This window comes from Sinohyriopsis cumingii, chromosome 10 (genome assembly GCF_028554795.1).
Source record: "Sinohyriopsis cumingii isolate HCF-2022 chromosome 10, ASM2855479v2, whole genome shotgun sequence".
Classification (NCBI taxonomy): Eukaryota; Metazoa; Mollusca; class Bivalvia; order Unionida; family Unionidae; genus Sinohyriopsis; species Sinohyriopsis cumingii.
In genome coordinates this window covers 115,442,376-115,454,438 of record NC_142970.1, presented here as the reverse complement: position 1 = coordinate 115,454,438, position 12,063 = coordinate 115,442,376, and the positions used below count along the sequence as shown (strand labels likewise).

The window sequence follows — 12,063 nt, the reverse complement described above, 5'->3', positions numbered from 1 at the left end:
ATATATATATATATATATATATATATATATATATATATACATACATACGTACATACATACATACATACATACAGTGTGGTTTGGATTGTTCGTTTTAGCGGCACTGTTAAAATATTATTGGCTTGATACAGGGAGATGCAGATGTAATTCTTATATTTATTATAGCATATTTCAACTCGCATCACTCCAAGAGATGTACCTGTACGGGGCATGTTGTCTACCATCATGAAAGATACCAAAACAGTAAGTTAGGATTAGCTTTACTAATTTGTGTTCATGTGTTACAGTGATTCCTGATTATGGTACTTAATGGTAGCTAACTCAGTGTACCATTTTATCAGCAATGCATCTTTATTATAAGGAATGGTATTTAAAACATTCGGATGTAATATTTACAATCTTGTATGTAGGTCTATGAAGAACACATTATTTGACATTGCGAATTTGCATAATGATAGAATCTGACCAATAGAAAATCTACACTGATGAGAATTGAACTAAGTTACACTGACAGAAATCGCTTTAGCCACTTAAATGGGGCCCTGAATCAATGGATGAGTCCCAATGGTGTATTGATAGATGTGCTGTGAGAGACGCTTTTACCTGATAAACGGAATCATGATATTGTATGTCTTCATATAAATAACACCTTCTTTATACAGACTCCCACCTCAGGGACTAAAACGTAGCCTCTTTCCGTCAGAACTTATGAATGCATTTGTAAAACAGACGTTAGAATCGATACTTTTATTACGTTGCTAATGCAAACAGATATTTATGAACCATCTTCACCTTTACTAAATCAACAATAATTTGCACAGTGAACCTTTATCTCTTCAAATGTACTTTGGACTTTGTATCAGCCACAGTCTCTGTTGTGCGAGAATCCGTATGTAAATCATGTACATTGTACTCTCTTTCTGAATGAAGAGTTTATTTTATCAAAATTGAATCTAACGATATTTGAATATAATGAAGCGTTCGCTAGTATGAATCATTGATTTCATTTAAACAATGTACGCTTATTATCACGAAAGTGGCATATATTTGCTCAGAGCCTCTAAGAGTTTATAAGTTAAAATGAATATGTTCTTTCCGGGCTATTTCTGCATACATATGCTAAGGTTCCTGTTAACGACTTTGTATTACTCATCAGATCTCTTCGGATGACTGAATGTAAAACGTCTAAGACAATTATGATTTCTCTGTCCAGAAGAAAAGATAAAAAACATGTACCTTGATATTCTATGTACACATAACATTAAAAACTTCACCTTCACAAGAGAGGGTTAAAATAAAAAGAAGTCATTTTTCATTTCAGATCCGTCGTCATGTAGAAATCTAAATCCACAGTTTGATAGTACTTCTCTCTCTCTCTCTCTTTCTCTCTCTCTCTCTCTCCATCTCTCTCTCTCTCTCTCTCTCTCTCTCTCTCTCTCTCTCCATCTCCCTCTCTCTCTCTCTCTCTCTCTCTCTGGGTTTTAAAATCGTATAAACAACTTTTAAAACAGTCACAGACATATGAATAACTGGTATTTTCCAATTATCCAGATAAAATCATCAGAAAGCTATTATATATTTCTCTAGGAGCTTTTACCCCTACACCTTTCAGTCTATCCGTTCACCTTTATCAACTCTATAACATAGACATTTATTATTAGATTTCAAAAAAGACAAATATAGCTTCCTCTAAATAGTAAATCCGACGAGGATTATATTGCGCAGATTCGAAACATATTTCTCACGTTTGTAGCCCTTTATGGTCTTAGCATTGGAATTGCTAATGCATAACCTTGGAAACATTCTGTCCTCAAAATTTATCCTAATATAATTTTAACTAAATTTGCACTGAAACCTCATCTTGACTAGAGCATGGACGAAGTCAGTGATCAGTACGCTTGCGCAAGTATTTGTCAGAGTTATGGGCCTTGGTCCTCGCAGCATAGGCATTGCTAGTGCATAACCTTGTAAGCGTTGTATGCTTACATTTATAAATAGATTAAAACCAACAGTACAGTGAAGCTTTATCTTAATAGTTGTTTAACATATATTTCTTCTAGTTCTGGCCCTTTATATCATACCATTGCCATAGCTAATGGAAAACATTGCGAACATTCTAGCATCTGTACGTTTTCTTTGATATGGAAAGAACTTGCAGTGAAACTTCGTCTCAGCAAGAGTTCAGATTAGTTAAACTATATGCGTATTTATATCATTTATTGTCCCTGATTGACTTAAATAACAACTCTCAAACTCATGTAAACCTTCATTCGATCCTTTTGTTTTATTTCAAATTCACGAAGAAATTTCATCTTTAAAAGAGATCGAATAAATGGTGACAGTACTTTAAGAACATTGTATATATTTCCAGCTCATCGCAAGCCAGAAAGCGCATGCGAATTACTTGTGAATAGGTTGGCATTAACAATATTTTGTCAGATTCCAACCGAATTAACTGTGAAGCTTCGCCAGAATAAGGTTTCTGATTAATTTGATGATAAGTATATTTGTACCACTTCTTACAGAGTTATCGCTTTGATATACTTTGAGTGGTTTTTTAGTTTTCTTCTCCTGTTTTCATAGAGAACGTTGAATATTAAATTGGACATCCTGGTATGTCCCTCTTCCGTTTGTCTAGTCTTCAGTGCATGAAAATAAGGTATATCAAATTACCTGTGCATGCAGGTATCTGCAGGACAACAAACAAACGATTCTTATATTGCAAGGTAGACGAAGGTCTTTAAAATAAACATTATATCAATGCATAGTGGATACTTTTACTAAGAAAGTAACTATTCCCTTACTTGCACATAATTTTACATAAAGTATATGAATGAAGTCACAGTATTTGTGTGCAGTTTCGTGAGATGTTTTCGTATACAGAACAAGTTTAAGATTTTTCCAGTTCTAAATAATATAGCTATGTTGTTAGTTGTCTTTAAAATAAGCAGAGTGAACTTCACACTAACATGTCATCATGATCATCATCAGTCTCATAACCTAGTGTTGTCGTTGATGCACTGTGCTGCTGAACATCTGACACTAACATGTGCTCACATAAAATAAGATATGACCTCATTGTATGTATTATCTTCAGATGTCTATGCCCATCTGTTCGGGAACAACATTCGTGTTGGACCCTGTTTAACACATGATAGAGGTAAACGATCTCTCTCTCTCTCTCTCTCTCTCTCTCTCTCTCTCTCTCTCTCATGCTTTAATCAAGTTTCCAAAATGGCTCACACATGTTCCGTGGGAAATGCCAAATATAAATGTAGCATGATATCAAATTAAAGTTTGATAATATTTACTTACACTCAGATAAATTTTTGCCCATTTCTTCTCAAAATTCGTAATGATTTCGTCTGGCTACTCTAATTACATTATGAAGGTAGTGTAATGGGAGGCAATGCCAGATGTTCTTAAACACGTGTATGAATAATACTTACTTTCGCCTTAATATAATTCTTGAATGTTTTCTATATGTTTTCATTTATTTAAATCTAGACTTTCTCTAGGGCATCTGGAAGTGTGGATTTGTGTTTTTTCATTTTCCATTCAATCGCATTTTCAGACACACGTGTGGGGGACGGTATTCCTTATAAAATATTAACTTTCTTGAACGAATGTTTTGGAGAAACAAGCAATAGGTATCGTTCTAAAATATTAAAATATATTTTAAGAATGTAATGATCGGTACATATATGTTTCTTTTCGCTCACGTGTATGTTACGTAACCTCAAAACATAACAAACCTTATTATATACTAATTGGTATTTCCATTAACATTGTCATAATCATGATGCATTTCTTAATACTGTCCTGCTTCATACTAAAAGACACGTGTGTCTAAAAATAACATCGTGTGCTAGAAACTAGTTTTATAATAAACAAACAACGTAAGCTCGTGTAGCAAAAACCGGAGCTTTCTTTTTGTTGGATTCATCTGTGGATGAACTAAGCACGTTCTTTCGTTGGTCCAAATGAACTTAGAGAAGATAATATTGACATTGCGGATGAGTTCACTGAGTCACAAAAGAATGTTACCACCGAGTAAGACTGAAAGTGATATCTGATATGTCCAGCGATAGATTCATGAGCGCAAAGGTGATAACATGCAATACTGAAAATCTCATTCTGATCATTTAATCACGTATGTATTATATCTGTTCACATCGATTGGCAAATTGTATGGTTCAGACGATAAATCGCTTCCTCCAGAATAAAAAACCACATAATAAAGATTATCCCGTCTCTTCCAGTGAATCCCTATCTACGAGTCAGTAGAGTCACTAAATTTGAAAACAAGATTGAATTACATGTCCAACAGAAATGACATTATTCCAAAGGAGTATTTACTAAACACAACAATTAAATGTTCTGTGATGTTCCAGAACAAACACGTTTTACTTCTGAGCCTTCTTGTAAAGTTCATGTAAATAATTTAACAATTTTCACACCTATCAATGACAGAACGAAAACACATCTGTAGTTCCGTTAAGGTCATTTTAGAATTTACATAGATCATAAATGCAGTCCATCCAAACTAGAAAAGTAGAATCAAGTTGGATCGACATTAGAACAAAATCCCTTCATTAAGGGCCTACTGGAAAACAAGCTCAACTGAAAGGTTGTTTCAAGGTCCATTTATTCACAACATGACCCTAAATGCAAATTTTAAGCAGACCAAACGAGATTTATTTTTTAAACGAAATACCGAGTGTAACTAAGTTTAACGGTTGATGGGCAGTGATATGTGCACATGAAAAATATTACTGTGTTTATTGAACTATGGTTGTGAATTTATTTTAGGATTCAGCCTTAGGTAGAAAAGCCTAATGAGTAGCTAATAAATATGTTACTACATTTGTATGGGAAAATATGAACTCGTTTTTTTTCTGCTAATCAATACTGTACTCCTAATGTCATTCAAATGTTCCTATACAAATGCAGCAACCTATACTTTATGTCACGATATTAGCATATGGAAAACTCTCAAAATTTGTGCGGGTTAGTATATGTTTTCTATATTGTTCTTTGTCTAATGAATACGGTCGTTAACCATTCTGGGGAACCTTATTAAATTAGAACTAATTCTCAACAAAATATATAATACGGTATTTGCGTGTGACGGAATTTAATATTTACACCTAATTTCATAAATAAGACCATACATGTCTGTCCAATTTCAATTAATTAAATATTATAACAATATGAAAATATATGATCCAAATTCAAAGTAAAACAGAAACGCCGTCATTTCAAAATAAAAACACAAATGATATAAAACAAATTGAAAGTCTATTATATTCACACTATATAGGTAAAAACAGCTAATTCTTTGTAATAATATAATACATACATTTAGTATGACACAAGTACAATAAGAAAAGGGTGGGAAAAACTATTATTATATTCCTTTACAATTTGACACCATCATCTACCCTAATTGTGCACGGTCTCGACTGAACAATGTCGCGAAATTGATTCCGAGAAGGCCGGCAAGAAAGGAGTGACCAATGACATTAAATCAAGGATCTTTATTGAAGGTTTGGATAACAATTCTCGTAGGTTTTACCAAGTGGAAGAATTTGTGTCTGCTGCTTAAGTAAATCTCGGCTTCCTTTGTACTAATTACCCACTTGGAATGTCAGCTGTCATTAGTTCCGAAGACAGTCTATTCAAGACTGAAATGGAAAGAAACAAGAATATACAGTCCTGATATTCAGTGAGACACTTTACGGATAACGGAATATCTGAAAACACGATTGACTTACGACAAAAGGTCTATAATAAGATATTGTTCTCTGATGTGATGATTATTTCATAGGAATATTAGATAGCTGTGAATACATTGAACTTTCAATTGCAGCATAAAGTGTTCGTGCCCTTATCGGCATTATCGTTATTTATAAATCAGTTAGTCAAGGAATGATAGAAGATACAATTATTTTAGTACACTATTATGATCTGGTGATTTAAAAGAGATGTATGTGTGAACGTAATATCACTGTGAGTGTTGGGTTCTTTACATCATTTATGCCAACATCATTAATATTATATTTTTAGCTGACTGATGCCTGACTGGCTTAAACCTTATTGTAAGACAAAGGCTGGATCGAATGGGTCATGTCACATATATGGCCATATAATAATTTAAGACGGTAACGGAAATGTGTTTTTTTTCTAGAAGAAAATTAAAATTTGAATGTATATCAAATAACTTGTTTTCTGATAAACTTAAACTTTCTAATCAAAATAACAACAAAGGCATTCCTTTTATGCCTCAATAATCTAATCCCATGTTGCTAAATTAATTCTAAAGAAACGTGATCCTTAGAATGTCCAAGTAACGTCACCTCTTCTCGAATGGTAATATGAAAATAGAGACCCAACATTGCCAATTTTCAATAGGATAATAGGTAAATACTTTTCAAATTTTGGATAAATAACTGGGTCATTATTTCTCATCTTAGAACGAAGACATAATGCCTGATAAATCGATTAGATATTGATTCCCCCGGTCGTTTTTTCGATAGCAACAACTGGACAAAAAAAGAGAGTGAGGAAGTGATACAATCGGTATCCTCAAAACTCTCCGTCTTAAATGATTTGTTTTCGAACATATAATCTGAACAACTAACATACCCTCAGTATAAAGGATATCGTGCCTCAAGAGTGTTTTATTCGTATAAAAATCAATTTGCTGCACTAGGAACTAGATTACATTTTCTCTCATTCAAATATAGAAAATAACAAGCACCAGAGGACAAAGTCATTTACATCATGGAATTTTATGACTTTGAAAATCTGGAATAATATTTACTGTGAAATGCAGATAACTTTATTTAGGCACTGAAGTTGGATTTTAAAATGCCTTTTATTTAAAAGCTTCACCCTGAATACAGTCAATGTCTATCATTAATTGCAATAGTTTAGCATCAGAAATATGTTGTCCAATGGAATTAGAGGACTATACGCTTTTCACAAGACACCGAGTAAAAATGTACATTATACTTAGGTTACCTTGTGGAGGCATTAAACGATAAAAATCCACAGGAAAGGAAATACTATTTCTAATGAACTTTCAAATTCATAGAACATCATTAAGATAAATTACAATGGGTTGCTGTTTTTAATTGTTGTTTAAGATACAATAGATCATTTTCTGAAACACATTCAATTCAGATAGAGGTAATTACCATAGTGTGTGAAAAATGCACACACAAAGAAAATACACTGTGGAAATTATATAAATTGTCATTGCGGAAAATATAATAAATGTTCACGTCATACAACATCAGGTAGTCAGACCAAAATAGTGTAGAGGATAGTCAATACAACTTGTGAAGTTGTCAATCATCGTAAATGAAATAGAAACTATGTAAATTTGACTTCCTGAATATTATAGTTTTGTGTCATTTTCAGAATGTCCTTTTTGAAAAACACATAATGTCCTCAGGCAAAAATGATTCTATGTCTATTCTATGTTTTACATGCAAGAATAGATTTTATTGTGGGACGGCATTTTTCAGCAAGTGTGCATACGTGTTTGACCATATGTTTGTGACATGTGACGTTTTCTTATGATTTTAAAACTGCATTAAACCTTTTGAACTTTTAACACCACACTTATTCAATCTTCGATAGATAAAGAGAATTGAATTTTCGTACTGGTGCCTATGTTGACAGGTCACCTTACCAAGTAATGACGTTTAGTTAAGTTCTTCTTATCGACACTTCCAACTATTTAAGTAATCTCTACCATTCAGGAACAAGTATTTTACAGCAAAGAATATTTTATTTTCTTCTACTGGAAAAGCAATTGGCGATCTATAATCTTAAAAGAAATATCCTCTGAAACAGCCAAATTTGTGGAGATATAGTTCTGTGGTTTAGTGTATTGTGCCAAAGTTTTGTTTCTATTAGTGTTTTTTGATTATATCTTTTGCTTTCTAGACCAAAACTATTCTCTAACTCATAATAAGAGGAATCTGCAGAAAAGACGATTCTGAACTAACAATTCCCTAACGAAATAGTTGTTTTGATACCATGGGATTTAAACTAGTGATTATGCGTAAACCTGTGGCAATAAGTTTGGCATTTGCTTAAAATTCACATGTTTTGTATGGCCTAAATAGTACGGATAAAATCGTACTATTTTGTAAATATTGATTTTCTCCGCTGGAGTTTCACTCTCTGCAGTTTATCTTCAACTTGTCCTTTTCTTCTCACCTCCATGCCGCTTCAATATATCACTTCCATAAGTCATTTTAAACTCCCGTCCTCGTTTTCATGTTTTTTAATCAATTCTCGCAAAATAGTGATTTCCGTCTCTAAATTATGGAAGCCGTTGTGAAATTCTGCTAACCAGTAACACATTGGAAAAACCTGTGTGTTTGTCTGCCTCTAGGATATCTGTAAATCTAGTGTGAGGATGAGTGTTATTTTGATATCTCCGGTATTGAACTTCTAACGGTTCGGAGGGTGTCGACCCTTTCAGCTCATGAGGGAGAGTGCTCCGAATAGGATTTTCTTCCCGTTAGTGAATTGCTGCTGTCTTGGTGCGTGGGTGTTATGCAATTGTGAGTATATAGATGTCTTCCAAATTTGATATACGAACGAAAGAGTAATAAGTCATAGTCCATTTTCTTTAATTCGTATGAGTCATGGACAAGATTTTCTGCGAAACAATGCAAGCATTATAATGATCCTACAGGGACAGCTATAGACGAAATGTATGTCATTTAAAAATGTATGATATTTGTACTCTAAGTAATGCAATTCCTCAAAAATGTTAGATACGAAAGGACTGGCAAATTTGTGAAATAATTTAAGGACTTTGATTGAATATTCGAAACAAATCCCTATAGATTTTTCATAGTGAAAACATATTATTTCCTGTTTACTAGTTACCATTTCACTTTAAACAAAGAATATCAACGTTAATAACATATTTCATAATAAAATATTCAAACATATCAATAAGAGAAATAATATAACATTTTTGAAACTATAATTTGCATTTAGAAAATAAATCTGCCCCTATGCCTGTTACTCAAATCAGTATTACCACGTCAAAAGTTTCGAGCTTATATCACTTTGTTCTTCTTCTTCCTCCTCTTCTTCTCGCTTGCCTGGATGAACAGGACTCTATATAATCTATAAGTATGTGCCACATTTGTTTAAAACAATGACTAATAATGAAAATCCGAACCTAACCAAACATCTTGATTCAAGTGTTATCTTTCTGAGAACAAAATTCCACATTAATCAATGACGTCATTGGCACAACAGTGACGTATTCCTGCATTGATAGTTTAAAAACGTCCACCTCAAGTCTAGTTATTGTTGATAGCTTCTAATCAGCCTGGTGCAACATGAGAAATGAATACAAATTATTTATATTTTTTCTATATCTTCAAAGTTCCATTAAAATTTTTAAAGTAGGTCGCATCATTACACACTGATCAAGCGTGTGAACCGCTTAAAAGTAGACGTGAGATTAATACGCTATATTCAATATATTTGAACTGTTGTTTGTCAGTCCTTCTTTCCGATTATTCCTAATCAATAGTTAGACACTCTGTATGATCGAATTCAATTTGGAAAGATTGTTATTTGCCATGTGATTATATGTAAAGAGAGTATTATCTTTCAACACCCTGCCGTCAGTGTGAAACATGTAAGAAAATTTGTATTGAAACATGTAAGTATTTGGTTGACAACGTCAATAGTTTTCGAGTTCCTGTTGACTGATAAAAGGGATACATTTTAGATCCGGCTGCATTTCCACTTCGGTGCATGATAAATACTTGGCTACAGGAATATAGATGTTCCAACAGGGACTAATGCCACTCGCTGATGGTATGTGGCGTCACAGAACATTATGTAATGGATCTACCTTTACCCTCTGCATCGGAAAACGTTATCCTATAGTGTTGTTTGGTGCAATAAGGTGAATTTAACTTCCTGCCGTGCACCAATTTACACGAATCAACACCATAGGAATGCAATTCACTTTAGCGATTGTAATAGTATAGTAATATATTTTATAAAGCAAATGCACTATAATAAAAGAATATAAGAAAATATTTCATAATGAATAATGATACAATCAATTTATATAATTATTATAAACAGTTTTGAGTTTGCTTTAGCCTTCATTCAGTTGGGCAACATACCACCGCTTCTAGACAACCACATGGACTGTCAGTGGGAGATCATCAACCATTACACCAGTAAGTAATGTATATTATCAAAATATCAATACAACTTTACTTTACAAGCGAAACATACATGCCTCTTGTAACTGAATAGTTTAGCTGCTAAATATATTTGTTTTAAATTCGCTTTTAACAACACAATTTAAGAACGGTTTCAACATGAAATAATATCTCCTCAGAAATTCTAAATTAAAAATTATAAGCATATGCAACTAGACTAATTCCCATTTCGTTCCTTTACTTCTCTTTCTGTTACGTGTTTAGGATCTTTTAAACAGTAACAAGAAAATAGTGAAGACAACATTCTTTTTAAAATATAACAGATAATGTAGTGCCCATTAAAAATAAGTTAAAACTGAATCAAATAATTTACGGCTTTGAGAATCCAAGCGAAAAATAATCCAAATATAATCCAAGAATTAAAAATAGAGTCCTGGTAGTAAAAGCTCTAATTCAATTGAGTTCGACTCCCGATGAAATCCCAAATGAAAGGCGATGACGTATGCTGTGATGAGCGTAGTATTGATGCGTCAAACGTTCTCTGTTGAATTACAGAAAATAATATACCAGTATATGCATTCCTAAAATTTCGATAACTGTCTTTGTCCAAGAATAATTTAGAACACAAATACTTCCAGGGAATAATAATCTCTTAGAATCCATTTTCAAGAAAACGTAAACAGTTCAATTCAAACTGGTCACAACAAAAATCGCTTTGACGTCTAAATTGTTTAGGCAAGAATAAAATTATTTCTACAAACATCAATAATAATTCTGGCTTGATGTAAAGTAGTTTGACAATGAAAAGCTGTTAGACTGAATCACAAAGTAGTTCGACACTGGAAAGTGTTTAGATGAATCGCAAAGTAGTTTGATAATAGAAAGCCGTTTGATTGAGTCTCAAGATAGTTTGTCATTGGTAGCTAAGAACAAAATAGGTTTACATCCTGCAACGATTTATTTTCTTCCAGCAATTATTGATGCCAACGGACAAGGTTGCAGCTGTATCCACGGTATGGTAGACACACACACACATACACACACACACGCACACACACACACACACACACACACACACACACACACACAGAGAAATATACAAATATGAACATCATGTTATTGCTCTACTCACTGCGCCTTCTTGATTGTTTGGGTACATTTAGTGTATTGCGTTGTTTCGTGCAAATTCATTATTATCATGATGGTTAATAGCACCTGATTGTGACATTACAGATATCTCAAACATTAATATTTTTGTCATTAACTATGTTTTGTGCTTATGATTTCCTCATAATGGAAGCTGTTTGTATTGTTGTTGGAACTATTGATGTCGTTGGTGATATAGTCTTTATAGTTTGACTTGTTTAATTTACGACCTAGTGGATGAGGAAAAGAAAGCGAAACCAGACAACCATTCATTTCCTTCGATATTAGAAATACATGTTTAACTTATTTTCACGACTATATAGAGTTTGTCATTAGGAAGAAATGCATATCCTAAAATTATAATATAATACATAATTCAAAATGTATTACAGGTTTTCCTGAGCTATCACAATGCAAGCATGTGCATGTGAAACAAAGTTTATTGTTGTTGTTATTATTATTGTTATTGTTTTTCCTGTTTTTGATATTGGAACTCTAATTTTCATATCATAGTGATATAACGTATATCAAGAGTGGGTTCGAATCCGTGATGGTTAGATGCATAACCACATTGTACTGACAGACGCCTGGATCCGTAGGCTATAGACTGCTCAGGTGGCCTTAAGGGGTTATAGCGTCCATCTCCAATGCGTCCTGCTAGTAAAACAATTGTAATAGCAGATGCCTCGAT

At 33.2% G+C, this 12,063-nt stretch overlaps 1 protein-coding gene across 1 annotated transcript in view; it reads left to right on the top strand.

Moving 5' to 3' along the window:
- Positions 1-12,063, top strand: part of LOC149791071 (uncharacterized) — a 57,552-nt gene that overhangs the window by 25,821 nt on the left and 19,668 nt on the right. Inside the window, exons 7-11 of the mRNA XM_089971459.1 lie at positions 166-243; positions 1,322-1,360; positions 3,098-3,160; positions 10,161-10,241; positions 11,198-11,239. Coding sequence (XP_089827585.1) covers positions 166-243; positions 1,322-1,360; positions 3,098-3,160; positions 10,161-10,241; positions 11,198-11,239 — 303 coding nt within the window. The remainder of the gene's footprint in view (positions 1-165; positions 244-1,321; positions 1,361-3,097; positions 3,161-10,160; positions 10,242-11,197; positions 11,240-12,063) is intronic.